A 14,115-nucleotide genomic window follows, 5' to 3' on the forward strand; every position below is an offset into this window, starting at 1 on the left:
CGATCTTCATCCTTTTTTTGTAATTTATCATCCAACTGCATAAATGTGAGAAAATTTTGACTGGATCGAATCTAGTTCCCTATTTCACCCCTCCCGATTGGTCTATGGTTTTGAACAGAGTTAAAAATTAAAAAGAAATAATGCGTAATTGTTTGTTTTAGTTTCATAAACAATTTAATTGTTATACCCAGTTAATATAAAAGTTTTTATAACACGAGTCAATTACAAAACAATTTAAATATAATTTTGATAAAAATATTATATAAATTAATATATTTACCATTCATGATATTTAATTAAGCAATACTCCTCTATAAAAGTTAAAAAAGCAATATATTTAATTCACTTTTAAGTGATTGAATACTTTTTTTTTTTTTTGGTACAGATTGAATATTATTCAATTTATGATTGCTGCTGCTACTTGATATTAACTTAGCCTGCATTGTGTAAACCAAGCATACCTTGTTTGTTAGAAACAAGATAAAGGACATGGAAAGTTTTATTGAAAAGAAGTTAATCATAATATAATTTTTCACGCATAAATTAGAATTTTTCTCATGGCAGTCCTAGGAATTTTCTGGCTATTCTCATAACCCTGAAGACTGCAGAAAATTATCATGTAAAACTAACTTCAGATTAGTTCCAGTTCCAGCTCCAGAAAAGACGATAACATAAACTTTTGAATAGAATTTTATTACAGACAAAATCGTTCTCCAATGCATGAATTATACAATTCAAAACAAAATTCGACCACTTGTGTGTAGACCTTGCATCAGTGTAAATAAATGGCTTACAAAATTCGACTATGCAATTAACATTCCTGAAGCTCAGTTCTCAAATACACTTAGCAAAGGAAAGTTGAAAAGATAAGCAGAAAACAGGAAAAAATTTCAATTCAATCATCTTACAAACAGCAAAATTTGTAGTGAAATGCTGCAGTCTTTTGCCAAACAAAACAAGATATATAGCAATGTGATAGCTGTAGACGCCAAATTTCAGGTCCCCCAACTTTCTCAGTATCATAATCATAATAATAACTATAATGATGAAAATTTTGAAAATGGGCCAGACTCATCTCACTTATTATTTCTCTACTTTGACATGTCACCAAAAGAGCGAAAACAAATTAATTCTTTTTGCCAACTTCAAGCCTCAGACGAAAATCCTCTTCCATACGAGGAAGACCATCACGCAACTTGACCTTTGGCTCCCAGCCCAACAATTCCTTTGCTTTTGTGATGTCTGGTTTTCTTTGTCGCGGATCATCAGGAGTGTTCTCCACCATCTTGATCTCCACACCTGGATTAATAAGCTGCAAACCACCCACAAAACATTAAACAAAAACTTGAAAAGATTTTCATTCACACTTTCAACATAAATATGGATGAAATTGGTTTGGTACACTGAACATGCAATCCACCTTAAGAAAAATAGCTCAATTATATTTAAAGATGCTTAAAACTGACCTCTTTCACGGTCTCAGCAAGTTCAGTCATTGTAAATTCACCTGAAATTTAAAGATACTCAAATAAGTAACCAAGGGAAGAGAAAGTCAAGATACTTTCCCAGCTAAAGAAATATGACATTCAAATACAGGCCTTGCAGTAGAAAGATAACCTGGGTTTCCAAGGTTGATTGGTCCGGTGTTTGATCCTCCCATGAGACGGATAAGGCCATCAACCTAAGGCATCTCATAAATATCATAATCACATTCTGGCATTCAGGTAGTAATTTAAAGATACATAGATTATGGAACATATACCAACCAGGTCAGAGACATAGCAGAAACTTCGAGTTTGTGTTCCTGGACATTGGACTGTCAATGGTTCCCCCCTATAATGAACCATTATGTGAGAATTGAAGGGTAAGAATCAATATAAAAATAGGACTAAGACAGAAATAGAAAACATAGCTAATCACCAAAATTAAAATATTAAAATTTAAAAATAATTAAATCAATAATTGATTGAACAAGGAGCAAGCAAGCACGATGGTTGAACAAATCATGCACCACTTAAAGGGATCCTTCTGGCAATCAAAACCATCAGAATATCAAAATAGATATACAGAAGTAACAACATTATAGCATGCATTAAAACCAGATAACAGTCAAGTAATTACCGAAGTGCTTGAGCAATGAAGTTGCTAACAACACGCCCATCATCAATATTCATGCGTGGTCCATATGTGTTAAAGATTCTTGCAATGCGTATTTCTATGTTGAAAGGAGACATAAACACCACAAGGAGTTAAGAAACAAAGATAAATCTCTACTGGATATGTGTAAACAAAATGAGAAGAAATTACAAGGAAAAGAAGACAAGAAATTACCAATCCCATGCTGCCTATGGTAATCAAACATCAATGTCTCGGCCACCCGTTTCCCCTCATCATAGCAACTACGAACTCCTGATATTATCATATATTTAAGTTCTCAGTCTACATCTTTATGAATATGTATCAAAGGATACATATATCTCCGTTAAATTAGAGTTTGTAGTCATATTGACAGAAATAGTTCCATTTAAGAAGCTCTTTAGCAAGTTGAGAATGAAATGAAGGAACCTACCAATAGGGTTAACATTGCCCCAATAACTTTCAGGTTGGGGATGCACAAGAGGATCCCCATATACCTCTGAAGTTGATGTAAGCAAAATCCTGTCAATAAAATTAGAACTAATTAAGACCAACTAATGGCAGCAGTTGAGATTATTGTTTAAGAAAATATCCCAACCTTGCTCCTACTCGCTTTGCAAGCCCAAGCATGTTCAGTGTGCCAATCACATTTGTCTTTATTGTCTGTAAAGTAATTACTCCATTACAAATTAGATATATAGTCTTTCAAGGACAGATAAGCAGAGAGAACTTTCGATCAATGATGCATGACAGGAGGTAGACATAATTATGGAAAGTGTAACAATAAGCAGGGGAATGAAACTACTTTAAGAGAAGGGGTCAGTATAATCCCCTCCACCACTACTTTTTTTTCCCAAGAAAAGCAACCATACCAGTGAGTGTGCAATGAAGTAGAATGTAATTTCTCCAACATTTGACATGAATAAGTATGATTTTCAATTAAAAGGCCAATTATTAGACAAAAGCAGACTCTCAAAACTATACCTTTACTGGATTGTATTTGTAGAAAATAGGAGAGGCAGGGCATGCAAGATGGTAGATCTGATCAACCTCGATCAATAAAGGCTCCGTGACATCTACAAAGGGATCAAAGTGATAATGAGAATCAGCATCATTGGTTTACAAACAGATTTAAAGTGATGTTGAACATAGTATGTTATGTACACAATACAATATCATTATTACCGTTCCCGCATCAGATGGCTAATTTAATTGTGGTTATTAGAAAAAGTTGAAATAATGAATGCTTTAATTCATGGTGAAGCTTATGCTGAGTGCATGCCATAAGTGAACAAAAACCAGTTGACAAACTAAATTTAAAAGCTCAAGGAGATACTGCCTAATGTGACAATTTTAATGCCTTTGATAGTTGATAGTAAACAAAGATTAGACTATACCATGACGGATAAGCTCAAATCTTGGATGACCTATCCATTTTTTGAGGTTGTCCTTGGATCCAGTGAAGTAGTTGTCAGCAACAATTACCTGATTAAACACAGAGATATTGTGGCAGAACTTTATCAAGTCAAACTTAGTTCTATATGCTGTATCTTATTTATCACATATAGGATGATAGCAAGTTATGGCATCTGTATAAAATCAGTAAAATCATGAGTGAACATCAGAAGTACAACATTATGAGCAAATAGATAACCCACTTACCTCATTTTTTTCATTTTCCATCAATCTGTCAACTAAGTGAGACCCAATGAATCCAGCTCCTCCAGTAACCAAGATTCTCATGTTGGACTGTTATCAAGAATGAAAGAAATACTGGTAAACAAGGCATCAATACAAGAAAAAGAGGCTTATGCAAAATAGTTGCTTCTGCAAAAGCAATATTCAATTGACAAACACCTAACCAAGTTTTGACCAATGGATGCACGACACACAGATGTTCTCATAGACATAATTCCGAACCAAAGCTAGGCACTATGCAAAAGAATAGGAATACAGGCAAAACCATTTACAGCTCCACATATCAGTATAGTAAATATATAAATAAATTTCAACCTTTTGTGATCATCTTCCCTTGTGTCTTTTTAGAAGATTCACGGTATAAAACATTGGGTTTATTGTCAACATTTTGATGAGTGCTTGTGGTCAAACTATAGTATGTAACCAATGCATGAAGCACTCCACATTTGAAAGCATTTTCAATTCATTTAAGTTTCTTTTGGTGTTTGTGTTTCTAGCAACAGTAAAGGGTACTGAGTTGCAGTGCAATTTGAGAAGAAGTTTGTAATCAACAATAAGATATTAATTATCTTATTATGATCTCATTTAACACAGACATCTAAAACTTAAAACCAAAATATTCAGCTTTACATTTATTTAAAATAAACAATGCAGACAAAATGGCCAATGCACAAAGTAACCATTTTTAAAATCTACTAATATGTCACGCTCATTAGTGTACCATGAAACTAGAATCAAGCAAGCAACGTAAATTATCTTGCATGGAAAATGGTAATGAAGACAAAAAGATGCAATGCTTCACCTGAAAAAATTTGGAAAAGCGCAGGGGAGACGGCAAAGGAGGTTGCTTTGTTGTTGTTTGGTGATGTCCATTACCATTAGAAGAATCCGTTGCCATTCTCTGAACCTCTGAAATTAATTCCTACACAAATTTTGGGATGGTCAATGTCGTGCACAGATAAGATAGAGACTAAATGGGATATCAAATTCCCAAACCAAATCATGTGACTTCACATCTATTTAATAGAAGGGTCAATTGGAGGCACAGAGTGGGCAAAAATATACAAATAACATTAAAAGCAATAAGAATAAGCAAGGGATAGAGCAAGTCAAGAACCTGATCTCAAGCTTAAGAAAAACACCAAACCAAAACCCTAATCACTCTTGTCTTACCACTCCATGATCATAGACCTATTTATATAGATAAATGAGAACCAAAATCTGAAAATTCTTCCATCAAACATTAAACTCAATTTTGAAGGGAATTAAAAAAAAACTTTATAAGTTTATAATAGATAAAACTAATCCCCCAAAAGCTTAGTAATTCAATTTGGAAGCCTTGAAAGTCACGGAAAGTTGAAGGACATAATGAAAGCTCCTAGGCAACGACAACAGTAATGGAAATCACACCAAACTATTATTCTGAAGTAAAGATTCAGAAAAGAAAAACCAAGCCACATGCAACCAAACCCAACCCCACATTAAATTTTGTGTCTATGACTATAATTAAATACCTAACAGGACAAATGAATCGTATGATACCAATAATATCAAATGAAAGCATAGTTGTGAAGCCTGTTTGGGTCTGGGCTGTTAGACCGGTGCAATTGGGACCTGGTGGCCTAACCGAATCGGTTTTCACTGATGAATTGGTTATGCGATTGATTCAGAATGATTCTGTCAAACTTAATTGATTAGGTATCAAATCTCGATTGGATCGATCCGATTGATTTTACAAAATAAAAAAATGAATTACATATATCTTATCATTATCATTATCTATTGTTATTTTAAATTTTAAAATATGAAATAACTTTTCTTATTTAAATAATGTTAGTTATATATTTATATATATCTAATTTTAAATTTTTAATATATATTACATGAGATCGATTTAATCATTGGTACTTCACTTAGACCACTTATTCACTAACCTACTAAGGCCAATAACCACGATAGGTTTCACAACTATCAATCAAAGTGCTAATGGATTCAATTCAATTTTGAAGAATATCATGTCTCTCTCTATGAGTAATTAAGGTAATGAAGAGTAGTAGTGCAGTGAGACAAAATAGAATAAGGCGGCAGCGCATGAGAAATTGAGAATGGAGTAGTCTGTCAGCACAAGGCTACACTTACACATTGTGCAGTGCCACGCTGCCACGTGAGCTGATGAGTGAGATGAGGTACAAGGATCTACGTTTTATCGAACTCGAGAGCCCCCCATTTTTTTATAAATAATTAAATGACTTTTGATTTAATATATATAGTATTTTTTAAAATAACAAAGGAATAAAATTAATTTTTCTAATAAAAATATTTTGTATTAATTTTTTTGACAGTCATTTTGTGGTAATTTTATTTATGAATAATTGAAAACAATTTTTTGTTATCTTCATAAATAGAAGTCTTTTTTTGGTGGTAATTAATTATAAAATTATTCAACTTTTTAATGATAACTAATCATATATCTATAATATTCAGAAAAATTAAAAGCTAACCAAACATATGTTATAATATTCCTAAAATATTTTTAGTTTTGAAGATTCTATCTAGTGAAAGTAATTTAGTTGAATTTTTTTTTCATATCAATTATTACTTTTCTATATTAGCGAGCACATAAATCAATACATGATTGTTCTAGTTTAATAAATGATATCGATCACAGTTTTAAAAATCGACTAACATCAGCCGATCGAGCTAGTCAGATTAGGAACTTATGGTCTAACAAATCCAAGCCTTTTTTATTGGACAAGATATGCCATTGGCTCATCGTGACCTAATATGAATCGACCAATTTTTTGAATAAACTAGTGACTTGATTTGGTTTGTGATTTTTTTTATACCACGAATACTGCTGCATATAATCATCCATGAAAATACAAAGATTCACCAAGCAGGAATCGAATAAATAAGGATATTTCACTAAGTAGTAAGTATTTTATGACCATGGTGTAGGATCAAGTTACATGATTTTACTGACATATTTAAAGGTTAAAATAGTTTGAGATGTTCAAAATTCTAGTACATTTATATGATATCAACTTTGAATTTGATTTGTTAAAATAACTTATCTTACATGACATCTCACTAAAAAAAAGTAATGATATGTGAACATTATTTAACTTTAAACACTCTATTAATACCTATATAATTTTCCTCTATTTTCTCTCTTCTTATAGTTACATCATAGTATAACTTATCATACATATATTTCTCACCCACCATTTCCCCCAAATTAATTAATCAATCTCGCTAGAGGGATTCTCCCATTGAACAAGTTCCTTGATTGCTTCTTCAATTTCCATCGTCCCCTGTATACATGCAGACAAGCAGAATCCCACGGCACTCAAACTAAGAACAACGTGGCTCTTCATTTCGTTCTCACCTTCATCACCATATAAGTTATCAACAACAATTCTAGACCGTTGGAGAAAAGAGCCAATTGTTTGTTCAATTCCATCTTCACCTAAACGAGAAATCATGCACGTATTATTACCCCAATTTGACTTTCCTGCTTCGAGATCACACGAATTGTTATTCTTCTCAACCTCTTTCGCAACAAATTTCGTACTAGAAATCTCTTCAATATTTTTTATTGAAGAGCAAATCAAGTCCTTAACGTGTCCAAGTTCACCCTCTAGCATGTTCACATCCTCTTTCTCACAAGCCCCACATCGTTGGAATTCTTGTTGGAGGAACTTCAAAGCATGTTCTCCAAACCTCATGAGATCCACCACTCTTGACAATGACCCCAAAAGCTTATTATAACAAACACTATTAAATGGTAGAAACCATAAGTTAGGTTCCATTTCTGCTTCCACAACAAATTTCCTAAGCTCGTTAACTTGCATTTTCAACTTCCTTTGGTTATCTTCCAAATTGGTTTTGCCAGCAACAAGGAGACTCAACGACCCAATGGACTCACCAAGTGTGGCCAGGCATTGAGAGAGTTCCGTTTTGGAGCAGGTGGAGGCTCTTTTGGGCCAGAAAATAAGATCCACGAAAATAGAACATGAGAGCCCAATAAAAGTTTCAATTATTCTGGCTAAAGCAAACTCACTTGGTGGCCCAAAATTTTTCCTACCAAGAATTAGAATGGCCCCAATAACTGCGGAAATGCCACCAGCAGGCCCATACATTTTACTTCGCTGAAGGAAGCTCGTGAAGATGAACCAAGGAAGTAGAGACAAGAATCTAATGGGCAAGAATCTCTCAAATACGAAGCAACCCAAAACGCCATACACAGTTCCTAACACGGTTCCTTGAGCCTTAACATTTGCAGCTCTAAATGTGGCTTCTCTCCCCGAAACATAGCTCACGGCCACTGGAAGCCCAGCCCAGAACCCATTTTCTTTGCTGTATATTAAGCCCATGAACACTGAGAGGCCCAAAGAGAGAGAGAATTTAATTGCTGGCATAAGATTTGTATTTCTTAACGTTGCTATCAAATTAGCCAACTTTTCTTTCGGAGAATTTCCATTTTTCTTAACGAGTAGGTCTTGAGTACAAGTTGGAGGTTCGGTCAATGATTTCTTGTGGAGGAGTTTGGCGCAAAATAAGAAGAAGCAAATGGATAATTCTTGGTAAGTTGTTGGAATGGTGTGAAGGGATTGGAGAAAATGGGTTGTGGTTTTTGCATTAGATTCGGGGACAGTTAGTGAACCGTCACGTAAGCTTTGTTTAGCTTGTTTTATGGTCAGGGTAACATGCTCCTCAAGGCTATTAAGACCATGTTTAAAGTCTTGGTCGAGAATGTTGATTGGGAATGAATTGGTGCAAGCTAAAGCCAACTCCATCCCTCTTAGATTGGTATCTACCTCTTGAAGTCTCTCTATTAGGCTCAAGCAATGTGATCTGAAAATTTTAATTGGAAGTCTCTCCCATTGCATGCCCTCCTGTGCAAAAAGAAATTGATAAAAGGGAAGAAAAACAAAATGAGTTTAACGATAGCAACAAAAAAAAACTACATTTATAGGGAGATGCAACATTAATTGCTTTCATGAAATGAGTCTTTGGGCTTACATTGTAGCGAATGATGATAGAAAGGAGCTTGGTTCGCTTAGTTACTAAAGACTTGGCATGAGACATTAATCCGACCGCAGTAATCTTGTCCTCCTCGCATATCACTTTTACAAGAAGCTTCAATCTCTTCAAGATATTTTTGGTTAATCGCTTGTAGCTTTGATTCATCTGTACCAATTATGAAACAAAATTTAGATTATAGAAATATTTCTTGAAAAACACACATTATATATATATATATATATATATATATATATATAAACTTTCCTTATTACTTTTATCTCTACTTTTCTTTTTTCCTTTTTATTTATCTCCTCTTAATTTTTGCCCAAAAATAGGATTGCATATGTCCCTCTTAAATTAATTGTCACTCCTGCACCGTGTACCTAGTTGACAGCGCGGTATCGCAATTACTACCACCACCTAGCCTGTATTATGTAATGCTAATGATATTCTTTTGGTACCCATTTTTAGTGCGCATTCGCTACGTACTCGCTTAGGTGTTAAGGTAAGAAAATTCTCTAGAATAGCAGCAAGTCTTACACAGCCCATGCTCCAAAGGTAGCAATATTTATATATAAACCATATTTTTCTCTATTTTTTAAATAATAAAAATCCACAGCTTAATACACATTATGTACCTCTATAGTTTTACTTTCTCAACTAAGTAAACCTTAAGTATATAGATGTAGAATACTAGAGAAGAAAATAACGTGGAATGGGAATAAAAATAACAGAGAAGAAAAAACACCACTAACGGATGATGTGAAGATTCCATTTAAATGGCAAATGTTTTGTGGGCAAGAGTACTGACAGTTTTTTCTATTTTAATGAAAGAATCCACTTAAATGCCAAACGTTTCGATCATAAGGAATTTTCAAAAGTTTTTCTATTCAACTAGGATTGAATTTCCATAAGAATTTTTGCTGTTTGATGAGTAACTTTTTAGTCGGACTTTTTAAACAAATTTTCCCGCGAAAATCACCGAAATGTACATATATAAAGTTATAAAAAAATAATTTAATAGTGAAAGTTTTACACAATTATATAATTATAAAATATTTTTTTTCTCTCTGTATCTCTTGTCCTTCCACTGGTACACCAAAAAATGGAGATGTGGGTATAACATTTTCCATTACCTATCATGTGTGGCATGTATACACCCAAAAAAGGTAGCAACAAATATTATACCAGTCAACAAAGTCAGTGTTGTCATTCAACAGTCAACACAGCCGAAATCAAAATATTGATATTAATTACTGTAATATATTTTGTTTGGATTTAGTGTCCAAACTAATACAAATTAATAGCGTGTTATTACTGTAATAGTTTTTAGTTGCTTATAGGGCATCTTGACGTAAAAAGTAGATCAAACAAATGTTAATCCGAGAACATTATAAGTTTTAGCAAATAGAAACATATTTCCTTGCTTTAGCGGTAAAAAAAAAATAAAAAATTGAATCATGTTAACATAGCATGCAGATGAACTAAAGACATGATTACCTGGGAGGAAGCAAGACGCGGATAAGGAAGCAGCAATGCCACAACGCAAGCAAGAACACCTAAGGCAGTGCTAGCAGCCAAGCTTATAGGGTGCATGATAGGATCAGTGTGAACACCATTTGCATAAGCCACCACGTACACCAGCACTATCTGACCCAACGATACACGTTTAGCTATCAAATGCGTGCTCTGAGGCCAGGGAAGAACCACCACAAATGCGGCCAGCGCCACCGCCGCAGCGCTGGTGGCTTTAGAGAACCGTCCTGGTCCGACAGCCCACAAGCTCAACATGGCGGGGCCCATGCTCTGAAAGGTGGCATAGAGTGCGAGCCAACATCCACGCAAGGCGTCTCCCAAAGCGGCGTCGTTTATGATGATGAGAATGGCTGTGACGTATGAGAATGCAGGGAATGCTACGAGGGTGCAAATGGAAGAAGGACCATAGAGGGTCACACAACCCACTATGGTGCACGCTAGGGCGGTTCGGAACGCAGATGAGAGGCACTCTCGCCACAATGGTGGCATATTCATCAGTCTCATTAGTTTTTTTAATTGTATTAGCTTTACCTTATGAAGGATGTTATATGATCGATGAGTGTAGGAGGCAAGGCAAAAGCATATATGGTTGGGTTTTTTTATAATGAGATGAGCAAAACAGAGGAAATCTTCTATTTTAATTATATATCAGTTAAATTTGATTCCGACAATTGAACAGTAGCATATGCATGAACCATATTGTAGTAGTTTTCTTATTCTAAATGGAGAAATGGTCCACTTTAAATAATTATCCTAATGAAGTAATTTTAAGCTGTAATGTATGGATCATATTGTTGTAATTGTCCTTATAATTAGTTATTCGAATTAAAAATTATCCAGATGTATGTGTATGGACTATATAGACCATATTGTAGTAGTTTTCGTATCCCCTATTTTTAGCTAAAGTAATTTTTTAATAAAGGCAACAGCAGGACAAAAGCCTTGCAAAAAAGATCACTTAATAATTTTTCATTATATAAAAGTCCAACAATAAACTAGATACAAAAATATATATAAAAAATAACACCATTAGTGTTAGCCAAAACGGCTAAAGAAATAGAAAGTGGAAAAATCAGCTTCAGGCCAATAACGATCGATTACATCCTATATAATTTGTAAAACTGTAGCACATCTCAAATCAGCTTCAGGCCAAGCTTTTTTTTTTTTATTAGGTGGTCCTGTAACATGATTTGTTTTAAGGACGGGTCAACTTCATTAGGGGATTTGAGAGCAATTCACAAGATTTTTATTCTTTTAAACCACTATAATTATAAATCACCTCTATAATTAAAAGTGTAATTAAATGAATAATCGGTTGTAAATATCCATAAATATTGAATCATTGACATTCTTATCCTTTAGCTAAGAAGTGATAAAGCTGTTTGCTCGTAGAACTAAGCCACAGCTATGATGCATGTGCATGGCCGGATTAGGGAGTCACGTAACACAGAGATGGGACACTTCCTCCATTCCATGACCAAGTCTCCACGCACTCGATGTGCAACTGCTATATCGCGCATTATTTTTTATTTTTTTTGAATCAAATAGAGATTGTACTAATTCAAAAATCAATAAGAACTACAAAGCGATCGCTAGGATCCAGCTCTCCAAAAAAAGAAATCGTACAGATCAAAAGAAGCCTATAATAACAGATTAGCAATATGCTTCCTCAGCTTATTTGTATACCACCCCCTGTAAACTATATTATCAATAATATCATTAACTAAGTTATTAGATACTGTATGCCCAAAAACAGTCCCATTCCTGTGGTGCCAAATCCCGTAGACTGCCTCCGTGAAAGCGAGTTTCAGAATACTAGCCCGCCAACCCTTTTTTCCTGTTTGGGAGATAATCCAATCAAGTTCTTCATTCCAACCTTTAATCCTATGATTCAAGTTTAGCCAATGGAGCACCTGGTCCCAAACAGTTTTTGTCATACCACACTCAAAGAACAAGTGAGTTAGAGATTCATTCTTTTCTTTGCACAGTTTGCAAATTGTTTCCTGGATCATACCAAATCTATGCAGCCTGTCCATAGTAGGGAGTCTACCATGACAGACCATCCAGAGGGTCAGTTTTGCTAGCGGTCTTGCATGATTGTTATGCATCAAAAACCTCCATGGAACATAAATCTCTTCCTTCAAAAGCAGCCTGTAAATAGTTGTCATAGAGAACTTGTCCTGTTGCATCAGTTTAGCCCAATCCTGGTGGTTTAACTCAATTAACTCTCTCTGTGCCATGATGTTCTTGAATATCCAAGACCATGTCGTTTTGCTATCCAATTGGCTTTGATCTATAATTCGTAAGATTTATGTAACCTCTTGGTGCTTTTAGCTTTGGTTTTGGCACTACCTGTGTTAAAAGTGAACTTTTTTTTAATAACAATTATATCTTTGTCTTACAAAAGATAATAAATAATTATTTTTTTCCTAAATATGAAGAATGAAAATTTAAATTTTAGTTTCCGAAAGTATAATAAGTATGACAAATTCATGTATTTATTAATTTCCATATGTTATTATGAATAAAAAAGCCTACTTGATATATTCGTGAATAAATTTGTCAATGTTTTACATATTTAGGAATGAAAATGATTATTTATTCAATATAATTTAATCTCCATCCTCCTCCTCTTTTTAATCATTCCAAGAATAACATTATAATAAACACTAAAAAAAATAGGAAAATAAATACAAGTTAAAATAAATATAATAATAAGCATAATATTAATTAATAAATATAATTGGTATATTGTTCTGAAATTTCTAATGTGACATTATTTTATTCAAAATATGAAACTTAAACAAAAATACATAGTTATTAAATTAATTCTTATCAAAAAAATGAGATCCAACTTGATTTTGTTATTACCTAATATTTTCATAATAAAAATTTCATATCAACTTATAGATTATGCTTATTAATCAATATTATGCTTATTATTATGTTTTTTTTAACTTATGCTTGTTTTCTTATTTTTTAAGTGTTTATTTAATATTATGCTTGCAATGATTAAAAATAGAAAAAGATGAAAATTAAATTATATTTTGAATAAATAATAATTTTCGTCTCTGAATGTGTAAAACGCTGATAAATTTATTCATAGATATATCACGTAGACTCTTTCATTAATAACGTACGAAAGTTAACGGATGAATGGATTTGTCACACTTTTTTTTACTTTCGCGAACTAAAATTTGAATTTTTATTTTTTGAGACGAATTTGTCAACACTCTACACATTAGAAACAAAAATTATTATTTTAAAAAAAAAAGTTTCCGATCCATATATATATATATATATATATATAGGTTGCCAAGTTTCAATTGGCTTCAGCCTAGATAAGCACAAATTCCACATCCCCCAAAGTAATTAAAAGGATATTTGAATCGAAACACAACTTTTTTTTACAAAATTATGTGGCTTAATTATTTCTTCTAGATGTTATCTTTACATGAAGAAATAAAAATGTACTGTATTTAATGCTATTAAACATTTGTTAGTTAAAATCTTGATACAACTTAAATTAAATAAAAATATATATCATTTTACCTATTTACTTTAAAATAAATTCATTCTGGAAAGACCTACTCTAACTACGACAGACAATCTTTCTGTTTTATTTTATTTTATTTGTGTTCTACGTGTGTTCAATTAATGATAAGTTATTTTCCTTTTTCATTTTTTTTAGTTTACAACACTGACATATAGATGTTC

General features: G+C 33.2%; 3 protein-coding genes across 3 annotated transcripts; all 3 read right to left on the reverse strand.

Moving 5' to 3' along the window:
• Nucleotides 1–672: 672 nt before the first annotated feature.
• LOC100782830 (UDP-glucuronic acid decarboxylase 6) lies at nt 673–5,242 on the reverse strand. The gene is made up of 13 exons (XM_003543457.5): nt 4,952–5,242; nt 4,637–4,756; nt 3,799–3,885; nt 3,534–3,621; nt 3,121–3,212; nt 2,735–2,799; nt 2,570–2,658; nt 2,332–2,409; nt 2,122–2,215; nt 1,767–1,833; nt 1,618–1,681; nt 1,467–1,507; nt 673–1,312 (listed from the first exon to the last, which is right to left on the reverse strand). The coding sequence occupies exons 2-13, from the start codon at nt 4,730–4,732 to the stop codon at nt 1,127–1,129; spliced, it is 1,047 nt and encodes a 348-aa protein (XP_003543505.1). The 5' UTR covers nt 4,733–4,756; nt 4,952–5,242; the 3' UTR covers nt 673–1,126.
• A 1,627-nt stretch (nt 5,243–6,869) lies between these two features.
• LOC100785658 (uncharacterized) lies at nt 6,870–11,081 on the reverse strand. Its single transcript, XM_003541975.5, has 3 exons — nt 10,363–11,081; nt 8,860–9,027; nt 6,870–8,732 (listed from the first exon to the last, which is right to left on the reverse strand). Exons 1-3 carry the CDS (start codon nt 10,900–10,902, stop codon nt 7,077–7,079), a joined length of 2,364 nt encoding a protein of 787 aa, XP_003542023.2. The 5' UTR covers nt 10,903–11,081; the 3' UTR covers nt 6,870–7,076.
• A 957-nt stretch (nt 11,082–12,038) lies between these two features.
• LOC102660851 (uncharacterized) lies at nt 12,039–12,638 on the reverse strand. The gene has a single exon (XM_006595400.1). It carries the CDS (start codon nt 12,636–12,638, stop codon nt 12,039–12,041), a length of 600 nt encoding a protein of 199 aa, XP_006595463.1.
• Nucleotides 12,639–14,115: the final 1,477 nt, after the last annotated feature.

Source organism: Glycine max, chromosome 13 (genome assembly GCF_000004515.6).
Source record: "Glycine max cultivar Williams 82 chromosome 13, Glycine_max_v4.0, whole genome shotgun sequence".
Taxonomy (NCBI): domain Eukaryota; kingdom Viridiplantae; phylum Streptophyta; class Magnoliopsida; order Fabales; family Fabaceae; genus Glycine; species Glycine max.